Source organism: Chrysemys picta, chromosome 6 (assembly GCF_011386835.1).
Source record: "Chrysemys picta bellii isolate R12L10 chromosome 6, ASM1138683v2, whole genome shotgun sequence".
Taxonomy (NCBI): Eukaryota; Metazoa; Chordata; order Testudines; family Emydidae; genus Chrysemys; species Chrysemys picta.
In genome coordinates, this window is record NC_088796.1 from 124,461,171 (window position 1) to 124,480,107 (window position 18,937).

At 44.3% G+C, this 18,937-nt stretch overlaps 1 protein-coding gene across 5 annotated transcripts in view; it reads right to left on the reverse strand.

The window, feature by feature from the left end:
* GNE (glucosamine (UDP-N-acetyl)-2-epimerase/N-acetylmannosamine kinase) overlaps positions 1-18,937 on the reverse strand; it is a 77,641-nt gene that overhangs the window by 13,158 nt on the left and 45,546 nt on the right. For all 5 annotated transcript variants that reach the window (XM_008174419.4, XM_065549780.1, XM_065549781.1 and 2 more), the window contains 6 exons: positions 14,952-15,403; positions 12,020-12,172; positions 11,112-11,324; positions 10,181-10,268; positions 9,497-9,707; positions 5,809-5,938 (listed from right to left, as the gene is read on the reverse strand). In XM_008174419.4, coding sequence (XP_008172641.3) covers positions 5,809-5,938; positions 9,497-9,707; positions 10,181-10,268; positions 11,112-11,324; positions 12,020-12,172; positions 14,952-15,403 — 1,247 coding nt within the window. The remainder of the gene's footprint in view (positions 1-5,808; positions 5,939-9,496; positions 9,708-10,180; positions 10,269-11,111; positions 11,325-12,019; positions 12,173-14,951; positions 15,404-18,937) is intronic.

The following is an 18,937-nucleotide window of genomic DNA, read 5'->3' on the forward strand; positions in this document are numbered from 1 at the left end:
GTAAGCAAGACATGACAAAAAATTATTCCACTCTACTCTGCGCTGATTAGGCCTCAACTGGAGTATTATGTCCAGTTCTGGTCACTACATTCAGGAAAGATGTGAACAAACTGGAGAAAGTCCAGAGAAGAGCAACAAAAATGATTAAAAGTCTAGAAAACATGACCTCTGAGGGAAGACTGAAAAAATTAGGTTTGTTTAGTCTGGAGAAGAGAAGACAGAGAGGACGTGATAACTGTTTTCAAGTATATAAAAGGTTGTTACAAGGAGGAGGGAGAAAAATTGTTCTCCTTAACCTCTGAGGATAGGACCAGAAATAATGGGCTTAAATTGCAGCAAGGGAGGTTTAGGTTGGACATAAGGAAAAACTTCCTAATTGTCAGGGTGGTTAAGCACTGGAAAAAATTCCCTAGGGAGGTTGTAGAATCTCCATCATAGGAGACTTTTAAGAGCAGGTTAGACAAACCCCTGTCAGGGATGGTTTAGATAGTACTTAGTCCTGCCATGAGTGCAGGGGACTGGACTAGATAACCTCTTGAGGTCCCTTCCAGTCTTACGATTCTACGATCACTAAAATCTGCTGAAAGTGGATAAACATACATTTAGGATGAATGAAAGCGAAACAGTGGAGCTTGGATAGTAAAGTATCAAAGTATGTGTCTGAATGGGACTTGTCCTGGAGAACAATACACAGAGTAAACAGTTATTAGTCAAGTTTATATTGAGAAGACAATGGTTATACTCAGATGAAAACTCCTGAAGTCAGTGGGAACGTGAGTGCAAAGCACCTCGGAAAGTGGGTCCACTTATTGAGGTGTCTAAATAAATACTAGGGTGACTAGCTTAAGATACGCAAGTATAACCATTTTGGTCACTGCTTTTATACAGAGAACGCATGAGGGTGTGGCATGATATAAAGGTGATATCAGCATGAGTTTGGAATAGCTGAATTCCTCATGAGTGGCAATGACAAGAGTGAGTTATACAGGTCAGCCTTAACGAGTGCAAATAAACGTTTATACCACTAATCATGGGTTTGGAATATGCCACACGTTTTACAGAAAAATTATTTTAGAAGTGTTTGATGGTTAATTTTTTTTAAATTATTCCTCTTATTTCACACCCCAGACTTTGGATGGACAGGATAATTATAATTAAGACAGAAAGCTCTAAAATTACTTAAATTTGCATTTTTACTTCCATAGATCACAGTATCTGGATTTCAACATCTGACATCTTATTGGAAAATGGAGTTTGTTTTTTTTAATCTTCCTAATGAAATAAAGCTCCCACTGTTAGCTCTGATACGTTACAAAGTACTGGATCATGAACCTATCACTGGTGCACAGCTGAATACTTCCTGATGACCCCGGTCCTTAGACTAGTGTAACTGAGGGAGAAATTCAGCTTTTCTGTCAAGGGAAGGCGGAAACTATCTCTGCAAAGGTATTCTGTTATACTAAAAAAAGAAGTTGCTTGGAGCTGCTCAGAGGTTTGGAAGGTATGGCACCTCGTTCAATGGGGCCCTAACACTGATTAGGCAGGCTAGTTGGGACTGTAATGTAATGAAATAATAAAATAGTCCTGCCAGTGTTGGAATAGTGGGCAGAGTGCAGGTGAGGCAGTCAAATGGATAGGGAAAAGAATCATGCATCCATTTATCACCTGGTTCCCACCATTATATATATATGGTGTGTGGGTTTTTTAAATCAAATCCAACTGGTTGAAACTTGGTCATAAGGCCAAATATAAATGTTCCCCATTATGCATGAAAGAGGGCTTTAGCTGAGAGAAGGCATACTTTATGGCCAAGGTTATTATTGATTTCCAACATATCCAGCAGAGACAGACTGGCGCTGGGTGTAGTAGAAAGCCAACAAAAATGCTTATCTAAAACTACCCAATTAGAGGGAACATGTCTTGTTACAGCATGCAGAAGAAACTGCTTGAAAGCCACAAAAATTTTCAAACTACTACTTACATTTTCTTCACCACAGTACAATGCATACAGCAGAATATGTAACCATACTCCCAAAACAGCCAAGTGTTATACACAATGAATTCAACAGCTAGTAACATTTTAAGTAGCTGCAGTATGCAAAATTTTTATATTGTTAAATTGTAATGATGTTTAGCACCTGCATTAATTTATGATGTCCTGTTTTGTTAACTCACACTAAGACTAGTATTTTGCTGGGGTTATGTTAGCCAGTTAACTTGGTTACCCTGGAATGCAGCTTCAGAAAACAGATTTGCTTGGCACAGAAAATCCATTATTTAATCAGTGCAGAATCCATTCACACACGTAACACAGCAGGAACCACTCGATACAAGGATTAAGAGTTAAGTCACGGGTATAAATTCATGCATTGTACAGGAAAGTAACGTTCAACAGAAAGTCATTAGTCAGATATTGAGCAAAGATAACTCACTATGATAGTTAATTTGTGCAAGGACAATAGGGTCTTTGGTAGCTAATAATATTTAAGTCGCCAATTAAAAGTTTAATGGGCCTGATTTTGATCTCTCCCCTATGTAAGTCAGGAGTGACCCACAGAAATCAATGGAGTTACATCAGAATCAGGCCCAACAGGTTTGTTTAAATAGTTCCTACTTGGGGAAAATATCCAAAGGTTTTGTTAAACGCTGGAGTGCTCACTTCCATCAGCGTCCACACTACCCTTTGCAACAGTCCCTCTACTGAGAGTTGTAGGATGAAAGGGGAAAGGACAGCTTTCTATTATTATAAGGGTTTATTTAATTTTGATTAATTAGAACACTCCAAAAATGGTATCATCCAGAAATCCACAAACCAGGATTACAAATTCACATGTGGTTTGATTGTTGAGCACCTCTGAAAAATCAGTCCAATAAGGATAAAAAAAAGTTACAAAAAGCCACATGACAAGTCAACTAAACTCAGCATTACAGCTTTGATTCTGTGTCCAATTCAGCAGTGACGTAAACAGCTGTGCAAGTCTCATCACAAACATATAGGTGTACATAGTGCAGCTTGCACTGGGTTAATATTCAGTAGCTGTGCAAAATGAGTACAACTTGCACAAGGAGGAGGAAAGGGAAATGTAGCAGGAAATACAACTAAGAGGAGGAGATAAAATAAAATAGCCTCTCACACACACAGAGCCAACCACAAGTGGAAGAGAAGAATCAGGCCCACAGTCTGATTTTCCACTGCCCTGCACCTTGGGTCATCATTTGCACCTGAATGAAGTGGATGTACCACAATACCATTCTAATCTGGTAGCATCTGACACACACACTGCACCCTTTTATTTTATAAGATGCTATTTCTAACATCTCTCCTCCCTTTCAGCATGTAAATTACACGTCTCTTGCACACCCACTGAATGCCACACCCATGCAAGTCGCACCATTTGGTCACTAACACCTAATATCTGACCACCTTACACTCAACGTCGGAAGTTTGCCACTGTTTAAGTCATTGCTGAATTTGGCCAGGAGACTTCCAGAGGTACTGGACCTATTTACACCTGGTCTCTGTTTGTCCTGCTGGACCAAATTCATCCCTAATGTCAAACATCAGTAAGATAACAGCAGGGCTGAATCTGGCTGTATCTTGGATAGTCTCACTTAATGTGTGATCTTTTGCACTGCAATATTTAAGTACAAAATAAGGAGTTATAGATACAGGGGTAAATTCTACATGGGCTTACATCCACATGAACTCCCAGTACACGGGGAGTAAGTCAGCCTAGAATTTGGTTCACAGTGTCTGCCAGAAAGGTGATTCACAAATATGTTCTGAAAAAAGTTACGATTCCCTTTAGGGCATTTCAACAAGTTACCATTTTTCATGTTCGCAAATGGCCAGCCATCTTGGCGTGATGGCCCGGCAGGCATTTTGCTGGTGACATCACATCGACCATAAATAGCGCTGGAGGATACTTTTCAAGTAAGTCCTGTTTTTCCAACATTGCAAAGAATTGTGCTCTCAGTTACCATCTATGCAACCAAGTTAAGTTCAGTGAAGGATACACAGCTGTAACTGCGCAGGAATTAGCTCACTGTGCATTTATTTTTTTAAGTGACTGATGATATTTATATTGTGTAGGTTATAAGAGAAGATCTAATAAGAACTTTGAAAACACTTTGCAATACCGGAAGCAGAGAGGCCTTGCCTTGTAGCTTACTGCTGTGGGTGGCATGTATTATTACCTGAATAGCTGAGGTGAACTCAGAAGTGTGCACTCCATAACCTGAAAAATAACTCTAATGTCCCTTTGCCATTTGTTTAAATGGAAGTCAGAATATCCCAAAAACATCCTTGCAGGTGTTCTATAATTCTTTCGATTTCACGTCACAGCTAACAAGTTATTTGAATTTTTTTTATTTCCAATTTTATTGTAATAAATGACAAAACAACAAAAATCATCATTCAGATTACAACAGCTCCAAAGTTACATCAAGGCTCATTTGAACTTGGTGACTGAGAACAAAGTACTGAACTGAAGTACAAAATACATCTCTTTCTTTGGGATTGTCATGTGTAGAAAAATAGCATTTTATTTTCTTAAGAATGATGACTTCTCAATGATTCCTCACAACTGTTTTATATTAAAGTGAATTCTTCAGCACAAACTAATTCTCTGAGGCCAAGTACAGAAAACTTTTAGTCCAAATGAAACATCAGAGGTCAAACAGGACCTTTTGTTCACTGACATTATTCTGAAAGATTCCATTATTTAATGTAGTAGTATAATAATTTAAGATGGAATTTTCTCAAAAAAGTTCTCTCTAGCAATAAAGAATTTATAAATTGCCCTTTTGTAATCCTTCAGTTCAGGGATCTGGATCACACATGTGTACATTGCTTCTTTTGCTTTTATGTACTCACCACTAAAGTTTTTCCAGGCTCATTATGGCAAAGAAGAATTTTCAAGAGTTGACAGTAATATTTTTCTACCATGTGATTTAATCAGAATTTAGGTTTTAGAGCAAAACTTGTCTTTGGCCAAAATGGAATGAGGTTCTAATATTCTGGTTAAACAGAATCCTTTCCACTAAAATAAATGTTTCAGAACAAAGCTTTTAGTCAGTCATTAAGCAGAATGAAGCTGGGACCGGTTACAGTATAAACAAAATAATTTAAAATGGGTTTCTGCTACAGTGTAATTGAAATAGCAAATAAAAAACTATCTTGCCTTCCAGCTCTGTGGACATAAGCATCCCTTCTGGACTGTGTTTTGGCCTCTTTATGCTGCTCTGGTGAGTCAAGGGGCTTGGCACCCAAGTTATTCGCCACAGACAGCTGTAGGAAGTGTCTGTCAGCGGTGGCAGTTTCAGGGGCTGCTCTAACTTATGCTTTTCAAATTCTGGGGCTGGGCCCCCAAGTCAAGGTAGGTTAAAAAACAACCTTTGCCACCCACCACCCTCAGGGCTGTATCTCCTCAGCAACACCAGCCAGGCAGTGCTATTCAGAATCATGGCCCTAGAATCAAATGCCACATGAATGACAAGTTCTTCTTAGGAAATGACCAGTTCCGGAAATACTGTGGGGTTGTAGGTTGGGACTGAGGTACATTGGCATAGCTTTGTGGATAGCTTGCACAGTTTCTACTCAGAGAGGGCTGACTCTAGGCTGTGTTTCCAGCCCCTCATTTTCACATGCATTTAAAAAGCATCCCTTATCATTTGCACTAAATAAAGGAATAAAACTGTCAATATAAAAGCTGTGAAAATGCCCGGGATCAATTTTTTAACACAACTGGAACAATCTCGTTTAGTGTTTACAGTCTTGGAAGAAAAATTCAATATTCATTAACTTACCCACTCCCAAAATTCTGCAGTTCAGATTTACAGCTTCTGATGCAGCCTCCATACACATCTTGAGAATCAATCCTATTCTGTCCTCATAGGTTTTAGGATTGAGCTGGGTATATTTCTTCACTATTTCACCCTAAGAGGGAAAAACGGTCAGGCCTGTCCACTTATTTAAATGCCCTGCAAAATGAATGACTTCTCTTCTGTTTAAATTACAGACCCGTCAGCTTTAAAAACAATTTTATATTTGCAAAGGGCCACAGCTTTACCTCCAACTGGGAAGAAAAAAAAAGGATACAAGTTTTAGGCCCTGACCCTGCAAGATTATCTGTGTGGGCAGGCCCTTTGCACCCATGTGGGGCCCTACACTGGTTTCTGCAATCAAGCCCTACAAGCTGAAATACAACATACATCTAAGACAAGGACCTTGAAGCTGGCAACAGAATATGCCACAGGCGGTCATAAAGTTGCTGCAAACAGCAACCCATAATGTGATATGCTGAAGGTTTTGCTCTGTCCCAGCATTGAAGGGGAGGAAGGGACAACTCAAATAGCTTCACGATCAGTGGCTGGATTAAAAAGGAAGTGTTTTTTAGTTTTAAATATAATTAAACAAAAGTTTGTTTGGTGTCATAAATATTGCTATTTTACTGGCAACAGGAAACTTAAGTAGGCACACATGCTTGGAATTCAGATGCAGGAATTAGTCTTATCAAGCTTGTTAAGAGAATTTAAAGGTCATCTGTTATAAATATTGTTTCTTACACAGCAATGCTGACTCTGAATATCAGTCTTTGAAACTTTTTTTTTGCAGTATTGTAATCTCTGACGTCTGTTTGTGTGGGGGATGACGGAGGGGAGGATTTTTATAACCTAACACTCATAAAACAATGGAAGCATTCATTATGTGTGGATGCGGGGGGAAAACAAAAGTTAATGCAATGTTAAGCTTGCAAGATCAAACACTAAGAAGTGAATACATTTCAAAGTGAAGGTATGCCCTGGTGATGTTATCTCTGTCACAAAGCACATCCTGTGTAGGGTTACCATATTTAACAAATAAAAAAAGAGGACCCTCCACGGGGCCCTGGCCCCGCCCATTTCTCACCCCAGCCCGCCCCAACTCTGCCCCTTTCCCGCCCTAACCCCGCCCCCTCCTCCCTCCCACTCCCAGCCACGCGAAAAGGGCTGCCCGAGCGCTACCGGCTTCACGGTTTGCTGGGCAGCCCCCAGACCCTGCTCCCCCGGCCGGCGCTTCCCCAGCGCAGCTGGAGCCCAGGAGGGGAAGCGCCCAGCCGGGGGCGCAGGGTCTGGAGGCTGCCCGGCAAACCGTGAAGCCGGTAGCGCTTGGGCTTCAGGCAGCCCCTATGCCTCCGGACCCTGCGCCCCCGGCCGGGCACTTCCCCTCCCGGGCTCCGGCGGCGCAGGGTCCGGAGGCATGGGGGCTGCCCAAAGCCCGTAGTGCTCGGCTCTTAAACAGAGCCGAAGAGTCAGGGGAGGAGCAGAGCAGCCGCGGGAGGGGAAGTGCCCGGCCGGCATTTTCCCGGACATGTTCGGCTTTTTGGCAATTCCTCCCGGACGGGGGTTTGATTGCTGAAAAGCCGGACATGTCCGGGAAAAACCGGACGTATGGTAACCCTAATCCTGTGTATTTTCTGGTTGCAGTATATTGCACTGTGGTTTACATTTAACAAGGGGGAAAGGAATAGACCATGCTGCATATATACCATATGACTGACTTAACGTTACCAAAGCAACTTCAGCTTTGGGAATTTCCTGACATTTGAGTGCTGGTTCTCATTCAAATGTCAGCATTACATCAATGATGGCGTTTTGTATTCCTTTAATCTTCATTTAGTTTCCTCCACCAGTTTTTGTTTTTTCAGGAACAAATAAAAAAAGTAACTAGAGAAGTTTTTAAAGGTAATCTCTTTGTTCTGGCTTTGCCAGAAGAGTTTGAAAGCTCTTTGAAAGCAGTGGTTTCCAAACTTTCAGAAACTGAGTCCCACCCTTCAGGGAAACTAAACCAACTGCACCTTCAGCTCTGCCATCTGTTGTTAAATGCATATTCAAAAACAGGGTGTCGCTCAGGTCTGGTCTACATTTAGGGCTAGATCAACATAACTACATCTGCCAGGCGTGCGAAAAAACCCAAAACCAAACCAAACACTCCTGAGCACTGTAGCGATGCCAACCTAACCCCAGGGTAAATGTGCTACGTTGATAGAGGAGTTGACGTAGTCGCCATCGCTCAGGGAGGTGGTGTTCCGACACTAATGGAAAAACTCATTGTGTCCGTGTAGGCTGCATCCACAATATAGGGTTATGCCGCTGTAGCTACAGGGACATAGCTATGCTAGTGTGGTCTCCTTAGCTTAGACATACCCTTACAGTAGATCAGAATAGATTGTGTACATCTTCTCATTAGAACACTCTCTCTCCTGTCTTAGATGCTTTGAGTGGTGAAATCGTTAACAATGGTGACCAAATTTAAAGGATCATTATTGGTGCCTGAGTTGTACCCAGTCAAGTGAATGAGGCAGTTAACACCTCCAAGCTCTTGTTTCAGGCTTTTTGCAAACATCTCTTCATCAGTTACGCCTGGATCACATTTTCAAGGTTTTCTTCATAATCAGAACAGCTAGACACTTTTTTTTTTTTTAATTAATGCTAAAGTTTCTGGGAAACAACTGAGAGGCCTATTTGTGCTTCCCCGCCTAGTTCTTCATGCCAGCCCCAGGGGCATACCGCCCACTCTGGGAAACGTCACTTAAATGAGCTAGCTGTGTACAAGCCACGCAACTCTAGGCCAAAGAAAAATGTTCTACGCTCCATGAATTCTTTGGTGGTGAAAGATGATGGGCTGACAGCCCTGGAGACTGAAGTCTTTTATTCACAGAACATCTACCACGCAGGCTGTGATGGTGCACGTTTCCCCACTCTACCCCACAACATGCCTCAATGTGTTCTGGAACAATCACTTTTAGCAGAGAAAGGGGTTGGTTAATCTCACGCAGTCCTGGGTTTCTCTGAGAATTCCAGCCTGGGTGCCAATTGCCTTCTATTCTGATGATGGTTTAGAGTGCTGAGCTCCTGTTCTCAGGTATCAAATGGAGAACAACTATCACCTGCTGTTGGTCCAACAGCCATCAGAAAGTAACAACTTTTGGCCTAGCTGTGTTTTCATTGGTGACAGAGGTGAAAAACTCCCTATCACATGACCTGAACTATCCGTTCCTTCTTCAGTGAATTATCCTTGGAGTCTAGTTTCTTTCTTTTTTTCAGATATTCTGCATGTCCATTACTAAGGTATATGAGGGGGTGGTGTGGGAAGTGAGGAAAATGGCACCAGGAGTCTCTCCCCTTGTGTGTGGTCTATATAAAGGCACAAGCTGAATTGTAGTCCCTGTGCTCAGGGAAGCGCAGGAACTGCTCCCTGCCTATTCCCCTGTGGGTGCATGGCCCCTCAGACAGAAGGAGCCAGTGGGATCATGGCTTTGCCTTGCTCCACGTTGGCCAGTAGACCTGGCCAGCTGCACAGTCCATAAAGGAGCACAGCAGCAAGCACACTTCATCGGCGCACCTAGGATCTCCCCCTGGGACAGTACTGCACTGCACTATCCCCAATGCAGTACTTTCCCATCTAATACAGTGGTGTCTACAGACATTATTAAAGGCATGGAATAGTACTTACCTTCATACTGACTATCGCTACCCGGAGATTTGTTCCACCTAGATCCACAGCCAAGGCACTCTGAGTTTCTAGGATATGGTCAATATCTTGTGAGATGTTCTCCTTTACAGGAGGGAAGCAGAACTTCTTCTGCAGTGGCTCTTTGAGGTCAATAGATTTGAGGAACTTCAGAATTCTTGGGACAGCATTACCATCCCCATATATTTTTGAGCTGTAATATAAAAAAGCACCAATTATAGTGTAAATAAAACAGCAAGTCTGTACAGCACTTATAAAATAGAAGGCCACAATATTTCACATCTCAAAGGTTATTAATAAACTATAACATGTTATCTGCCATGATAATAATGCATTTCAAATCTCTGTGAGTGTGCAACAGGATGTGTTGGATGCTTTAGCAATCTGGAATGGGTTAAGGGCTATCCAGCTACAGGTAGCACAAGGGTGGAATTACCATCATTTTTTGCCCTGGGCTCTCATTTAACCATGTTCCGTGAGGTTACAGCATTATTTGTTTTTTTCGTAAAGAATTCTAGACGTTGACACTGAATCCTAGACATCAAGCATCCTAGAGTGGGGAGCTAACCTTGGATAAATGTGGTGAAGTCTATTCTCCACCCCAGTACTCACTAAGGGACTTTTCTCTGGTCCCCTGAAGAGTAGTGGGCGGATATATGTACTTACCAAGGATACTGTTGTCCAAACTGGAGATGCAAAGCTTGTAGTATTTTGTCCTGTGTGTCAGCATCACGAACATGAAGAACATTTTCGCCTAGATAATCAAAAATGCAATGTCATTCTAGTGCATGCCAGCTACTTGATAAATAATGGGGGGGAGGGGGAAGAGGGGAAGAGAACGGAGAACAGAATTTGAAATGAACAAGCAATTACTTGTGTGTCCTGGCAAAATGTGTTAAGGCCTCACACCTACTCAAAAGGAACATGACCTATGTGCACATAGTGCCCCTACTTCTGTATGTGTCATCTTCTTACATGCAGATGCTACGCTGACATTGCTCTGTTAGGACCTGCTCCCACTGAAATCAATAGCAACATTGTCATGATACAGTATCCTCCCTGCGAAGCACTTAGAGAACAGAATTCTTATTAACTCCAGTGTAATTCCCACATATAAGAACAACACAGAGAAGAACAGGAGGGTAAACTGTTATTCAAGTCTTATCTGAGGCACCTGTGTGATTGTGAAAAAAAAACTATACATTTGCTTTTTATACCTGCTGCTGGTTGTGGTGTATGTGTATATTAAAATTGCAGGATCATTCCAGAGTGCATAGTTTTATGCCTGTCACATGTACCTACACCCATAAAGAAAACATGTGCAGTGGTTTATTCGGGCAGGTGGAAGCCACTGTATATATTTATTTTAGTTGGACTATAGATAAAAGGCTTTTCTACAAAAATCATCAGGACAGAAGGAACAGATCAATGAAGTTATTCGGATAGGTCAAAATGTTCCTGCTGTGATAAGGTCCATTAAAAATAAAACTGACATGCTTGTTAAACTCTGACTTTACCTCTGTAATGATGCAAGCACATGACCATACCCAACACCCAGGAAGTTAATTTAGCAGAGAACTTAGCAGCAAACACATACCTGTTTCTCTTCCTATTTGACGTGTTCCCAGATTGATGACAGGAGTTCCAAACGCTCCCACCTCTCGAACACCACAGCTGCTGTTACCAATCACACAGCCAGCATGTGCCACTAACTGGATGAACTGCTCAAACGGAACATGCTTTACTGCTCGAAAATTGGGATGATGCTCAATGCCCTTCTTCCTCATCACCCGAACCATCTCTTTGCTTCCTATGGAAAAAGCCAACAATTGAGAACAAAATGTTAACTGATAGTTGAATTTTCACTGTGGCTACTGAAGGGGCCACTGTATACATTGTAATGACATGTTAGTTGCTGTCATTGATGCTAACACAGAAGTACTGTGAAAACAGCCGGACTGGTATGCCTAGGACTGCCCCCACCAGGTCTGTGTACGTGTTCCCAACCACTTTTTGCTCACCCGCCCTCCACAGGACTCTTCACAGCTGTGTCATTGAGCATAGGGTTCCAGCTGTGAGTCTGAGCTCCAACTATTCTTCATTACTATTATATTTTTAAACATTTTAGAGCCCGTGAGCAAGCAGAATAGCTTGTCTGTCACCCCAAAATTGCAATGCTTTCCCTTCATCTTCCTCAGAAGATTGAAGGGTGAAGATGATCCTGCATTCAGCACACAGTTCCAGTGAGTTCAAACATTATACCTAGATCACTAAGCAACCTCCATGTGGGTAGATGAAGTAGCACAAGTGAAGATGCAGAGAGGAAAGAGGAAGTCAGATGGGAGGGCTGCAATGAACAAGGATGGAAGCAGGTGGATTAAGAGGTCTATGAGTGAGACAGAGGGTGAAGTGACACCATGGAGAGTTCTGAAAATCTGGAGGGCAATTCTTCACCAGTTTAAAACAAAAACCAAACCACTTATACAAAGTACCTGTTTCACTCACCTGCATCGATGTTTGGGAACAGAACTAGCGTCCTTTTGTTAAAGGAGATGAGTGCATCCAACGTTAGTTCAAACATCTTTATGGAATGTTTAATATCCGTGGTCACAGGGTGCTGCAGAGCGACTATATAATCTCTTGGTTTTACATCTTCACCTGTTTAAAGGGAGCCCAAAAGAGACTGTTTTATTAGCAGCGTTGTGGTTGTGGTGGGAGAATGATTCTGAAGCCACTGAAACAAAAACCTCCCCAAGTTCTAGACAGCAAATCTGATTTCTAGCACAATGAGTTCCAATACTACAAGAGATCATAAAGGAGTGACAGGAGAATATGGGTTTGAAGTTTACCACTGTAAGTAAGACTCTGAACAATTGCTATTGTCTAAGGCTACAGCAGAGTCAACTGCAGTACTGGGTCCTAAAACTTTATAAGAGTACTTTGAGTGCAGACCAAGGCCCCTAGTTACACCAGCATAAAACTGGATTAACTCAGTTGAAGCCAATTAACGTATTCTGGATTTACACTATTGTAAATGAGAGCAGAATTTAACCCTGAGGCTGTGGCACAACAGCAAACAGGCAGATCGGATTGAGATTTTCATTGTGATCATGTATTCCTTTCAATCCATTAGTCTATTCAGGTTTCCTGAGAGTCTTCTGTGCCTTAAGGGATGGATTTTTCACCATTTGCTTAAAAGAAATGAGAGAGTGACCACCATAAATACTTCACTTGTTATAAAGAGTAGCAGGTTCATTTTACTTTATTCTGAAAATGACTAAACTACTGAACTAACAAGAACCCAGTTCCCAATTGACAGGGGCTGAAGAATTTTTCCTGTCAAACACCAACAAGATATGCTGATTTATATGGAATGAACTGAAAGTAAACGGATGACATACAACACAAGTCTCTGAAATATATCATGCTACTGTATTGTACTGTGCAGGAAACAATGTACAGCATGTAAATTCCCTTGATTTTCTGCAAATTAGCTCCATGCACAATCTCTAACATTATTAGGTCAGACCTGCTCCCAGCTGTTTGGTTATAAAGGATATGAACAAGGTTCTGAACCTCTGTGTATCAAAGAAATAGCTCTGAGTTCTAATTTATTTTTTAACAAAGAACTCAGCAAATTTGACTCTTGTTTTTTGACTCAGCAATAGGGTTTTAGATATTAAAGACAATCTCTGACTACACTTTTTTTGGTCATGTAGGGTTACTTTCTCCTGACTAAAAATACGAGAACGGAAATTATAGAAATGAAGGAGTTTCTTGAAGAAACCAACACAGTCAAAATGTGACATTTGGGTCTCTAGAGAGGAAGGGGCCCCTGAATATTTAAGCATTACATCTGATATTTGATGGGATGTAATTATGTTAAATAATATGTGAGGTTGGAGCCTCTATTTCTCTGTCTTCCAGGCTACAGACCAATTGGCCTTGTTATTAATCTTGCCCTGGAAACAGACTATTGTGGTATGATAACATTTGAAAGTTTTATGTTGTTTTTCCTCCTTTTGGTTTACCAAAAGTTTTTGTTCTCAAAATAATAGGCACATTTCCTTAAAGTGTGAAAGGCAGAGGACATGGATATTTTGCTTTCAAAAGAGCAGGGGAAAAGACATAGGGAATAACATTCTATTGAAAAACAGCATATTAAGGTTTTCAGTTACGTCTGTGTTTGCTGGGTCTATATGTATTTCTGTGGTGGGAGATAGAGTAGGGTTACCATATTTCAACAAGCAAAAAAGAGGACGGGAGGAGCCCCGCCCTAGCCCCGCCCCTGCCCCTCCCACTTCCCGCCCCCCCAGAACCCCCAACCCTCCCCCCGTTCCTTGTCCTCTGACTGCCCCCTCCTGGGACCCCTGCCCCTAACTGCCCCCCAGGACTCCACTCCCTATCTAAGCCTCCTTGCCTCTTGTCCCCTGACTGCCCCAACCCTTATCCACACCCCCACCCCCAGACAGACCCCTGGGACTCCCACGCCCCATCCAACCACTCCCCACCCCCTGACAGCCCCCCCCCAGAACTCCCAACCCATCTAAACCCCTCTGCTCCCTGTCCCCTGACTGCTGCGATCCCTCTCCCCACTCCTGCCCCCTGACAGCCCCCCCCAGAACTCCCAACCCATCTAAACCCCTCTGCTCCCTGTCCCCTGACTGCTCCGATCCCTCTCCCCACTTCTACCCCGACAGCTCCCCCCCAGAACTCCCAGCCCCCTACCCCCCGCTCCTTGTCCCCTGACTGCCCCCTCCTGGGACCCCTGCTCCTAACTGCCCCCCAGAACCCCACCCCCTACCTAAGACTCCCTGTTCCTTGTCCCCTAACTGCCCCCTCCTAAGACTCCCCCCAACTGCCCCCCAGGACCCTACCCCCTACCTGTACCCTGACTGCCCAAAACTTTTTCCACTCCCCCCAAAAAGCCCCCCCCCGTTTCTTGACTGCCCCCTCCAGAACCTCCCTGGCCCCCTTACCCTGCTGCTCAGAACAGGGTGTTGGGCTCTGTGCCAGCCGGACACATGGCTGAGCTCCCCTGCACAACACAAAACCCGGTCCCTGGCCCTGCACAGTGCTGCCGGACCGGGCTGCAGGAGGAGGAGCTGCCGGCTGGCTCAGAATGCAGGGAGGAGGAAGCTGCTCCGGAGTCCAGCCCGGGACTTTCCTGCAGCCCTCCCAGCTCTGCTCTGCCGGGGGAGGGGGGAAATCCCGGACATTTTGAGTGCTTTACAAATTCCCCCCGGACGCTATTTTTAGCACGAAAAGGAGGACATGTCCGGGTAAATCCGGACGAATGGTAACCCTAAGATAGAGGATAGAAGAGCACTGTCAAAATGTGCTTATACCCTTCATAAAATCCTGTCTCAGCCAACAAAAAGGCATGTCTGCCTGTTACAGAAATCTTATGAACTTTGAACAGAAGTGCAATACACACCTATCCACATACGTATAATACTCATGTAGTCTTTATTTTTGGAGGAGAGAAGCTTGTCATATGAAGGACAGCCAGCCAAGAGGATACGATCATGATCTTCGCACATGGATATCAAATGCTGCTCTGCACTTCTTGTGCAACACACATGGAAATGAGCCAGTTTGGTTATGGCATGTCTGATTGAGTCATCTATGGTCCCACTGACTTCCCCGCCTTCAATATGAAGAATCCGAATATTCATCAAGGCTGCAGATGTGGCTAGTGCCAGAGCATCAAATCTGTCCCCATGAACGATCACTATGTCAGGTTTCAGACGGTTGAGGACATCCGGTAGCTTTACTAACGCAAGGCCTACCGACTCCACCATGGCTGCCTCATCCTCGCCTCTCACTATGGTGTGTAACCTCGTGTGAATGTCAAAGTCGTCTTGTTCAATCATACGGTAGGTGTTACTGAAGAAAGAAGCAAAAGAAAAGAAATGCTCAAACGGCAATACTGCTTGCTTTCACACTGACGTATCTTATGACAGCAGAACCGCACACAAGCATTTCATTATCAGTTTCATAAAATCATAGAATATCAAGGTTGGAAGGGACCTCAGGAGGTCATCTAGTCCAACCCCCTGCTCAAAGCAGGGCCAATCCCCAACTAAACATGCCCATTAACTAACTTTGAGGAAGCAGCTAGATTCTCTCTCTCTGTGGGAGACACCTTTTCAAATTTTTAATGATCCTTGTTCACTGAGGCCAACATTTTCCAACGAGGGTGCCTATACTTCTATACTACGTCTATACTTACCCGCTGGTTTGGCGGCAAGCAATCGATCTTCTGGGATCGATTTATCGCGTCTTGTCTAGATGCGATAAATCGATCCCAGAAGTGCTCGCCGTCGACGCCAGTAATCCTGCTCCGCGAGAGGAGTAGGCGGAGTCGACGGGGGAGCCTGCCTGCTGCATGTGGACCCGCGGTAAGTACCTTTAAGTTCAAACTAAGATACTTCGACTTCAGCTACGTTATTCACGTAGCTGAAGTTGCGTATCTTAGTTCGAACTGGGGGCTTAGTGTGGACCAGCCCCTAAGATAGTACTTGATGCTATGTTTGGGCACCTGCGTAGACGTGCCTGATTGGCAGTGTGCTTGAGCACCCATAGCTCCCGCTGACTCCAGTGGGAACTGTGGCTACTTAGCACCTCTGACAACCAGGCCATTTTGATTTAGGGGCCTAACTTTAAGCAGCCTAGTTTGACAGCACTGACCTGCTTTCTACAGCATGCAATCAAAGGGTATGTCTTCACTACCCGCCGTATCGGCGGGTAGCAATCAATTTATCCGGATCGATATATCGCGTCTCGTTAAGACGCGATATATTGATCCCCGAACGCGCTCACCGTCGACTCCGGAACTCCACCAGAGCGAGCGGCGGTAGCGCAGTCGACGGGGCAGCCGCGGCCGTCGATCCCGCGCCGTGTGGACCCCAGGTAATTCGATCCAAGATACTTCGACTTCAGCTACGCTATTCGCGTAACTGACGTTGCGTATCTTGGATCGATCCCCCCCGCAGTGTAGACCAGCCCAAAGTAGCACCTTACAGATTACAAAAAACAAGTAATCCAAGTCCAGGCTGGGTTTTCAGCACAAATAAACCAGATTTTTAAAAGGAGTCACACAAAGGCTGTAAGCACGTTTTTTTAAATACTTACTAGACTTCACATATTTTAAAGCCTGTATTAAATATCACAAGCCCAGAAAAAGCAAAGACTCTTTAACCATAAGCTATTTACTTTAAACTGCAGAACATATTTTAATCACCACCAGACATTTAGTTAGCACAGCTCTACCAAAGTCTTTTTTCCAATAGACTTGAACCAAGTTGTTACACAGGTTGGGTAGCAGAGGAAAATGTTGAGCTTCTTCCACGGAATAGAGTTCGTGGGTGCGGGGGACTTAAAAGCAAGTTTAGTTAGTAGACTTCTCCATCACATCTCTGTAGTTTAAATTACATGGGAAAGGCTTCAAGAGGGCTACCAAGCATCAGGACCAGCGATAGCTAGGATGCAAACCTGAGTACTGTATATACACTAGGGCCTTGGCTACACTTGCAGATGTACAGCGCTGTGAGTTAAACCTGACTTCGTGCAGCTGAGTAGGGAAAGCGCTGCAGTCTGTCCACACTGACAGCTGTCCAGCGCACTGTCGTGGCCACAGTTGCGGCAACTGCAGCACTATTGGGAGCGGTGCATTATGGGCCGCTATCCCACAGAGCACCTCTTCCCATTCTGATGCCGTGAGTTGTGGGAAGGGGGCGTAGGTGCGGGGCATTCTGGGTCCTGTCCCAACACCCCGTGATGCATTGCTTCACATCCCAGAAATCCCTTGGTTTCCGTCCACCTTTGGCGCCATCTTTCAATGGTTTCTGTGCAGCGTGATCTGTCTGCGGGAAATGGAGCCCAAACTGCTGAGGCGTATGCTGACAAGTCTCGCCAGCACGTCACGTTTGGCTGTCTAACTATTCCTTAAGATCCAAAGTGACAGTGAGAGTGAGGAGTCCGACGATGCTATCGAGCCACGTAATGCGTACGGCACGAAATTGCTTGTGGCATTCACGGACATGCTCAGCACCGTGGAACGCCGCTTTTGGGCTTCGGAAACAAGCACCAAGAGGTGGGATCACATCGTCATGGAAGTCTGGGATGACGAGCAGTGGCTGCAGAACTTTTGGATGAGAAAAGCCACTTTCATGGGATTGTGTGAGGAGCTCGCCCCCACCCTGCGGCGCAAGGACACGAGATTGAGAGCTGCCCTGCCAGTGGAGAAGCGGGTGGCTATTGCAATCTGGAAGCTGGCAACTCCAGACAGCTACCGGTCGGTCGCAAACCAGTTTGGAGTGCGAAAGTCAACCGTTGGAATCATGTTGATGCAAGTTTGCAAGGCCATTAATCGCATCCTACTCAGAAGAACCGTGACTCTGGGTAACGTGCAGGAAATAGTGGATGGCTTTGCACAAATGGGGTCGCTAACTGTGGAGGGGCGATAGATGGGACACACATTCCTATTCTAGCACCACCCCACCTAGGATCCGAGTACATTAATCGGAAGGGGTATTTCTCTATGGTTCTCCAGGCGCTTGTGGATCACCGTGGGCTTTTCATTGACATTAACACAGGCTGGCCCGGAAAGATGCACGACGCAAGCATCTTTCGGAACACTTGGCTGTTCAGGAAGATGCAGGCCGGGACTTTTTTCCCAGAGCGGAGGATCACTGTAGGGGAAGTTGAAATGCCCATTGTGATCCTTGGAGATCCCGCTTACCCGTTAATGCCGTGGCTCATGAAACCCTACACAGGGAGCCTTGACAGCAGCAAGGAATGGTTCAACTACAGGCTAAGCCGGTGCCGAATGACTGTGGAGTGTGCCTTTGGCCGTTTAAAGGCCCGCTGGCGATCTCTGTATGGGAAGCTGGACTTGGCCGAAAACAGCATCCCCGCGGTTATATCCGCGTGCTGTGCCCTCCATAATATTTGTGAAGGGAAGGGTGAAAGCTTCACTCAGGCATGGACCTCTGAGGTTCAACACCTGGAGGCTGAATTTACATAGCCAGAGAGCAGGGCTATTACAGGGGCCCAATGCAGGGCTGCAAGGATTAGGGATGCCTTGAGGGAGCAATTTGAGGCTGAAAACGAGCAGTGATAGCTGGTGCCCTGCATGGGAGTGAAGTGCAGTAGTTCCAATCTTTAGGAATCAGTGTTTGCTAAGCAGACAAGCAGACTTGCAGTGCCTGTTTATTTCCTGGGCTAAGGAGTCTTTTACTTTATGCAATAATAAAGAATGTTTTCAAAGCCAAAAAATCCATTTATTGAAAAGAAAAAAAAATTATTTATTGAAAAGAAACAAGGGGGTGGAGTGGGGAACGGTACAATCACAGATTCGCGTATGTCCTGTCTGGTGTGCTGTGCAGTGAGTGCTGCACTTCAGGATAGCTATACTGC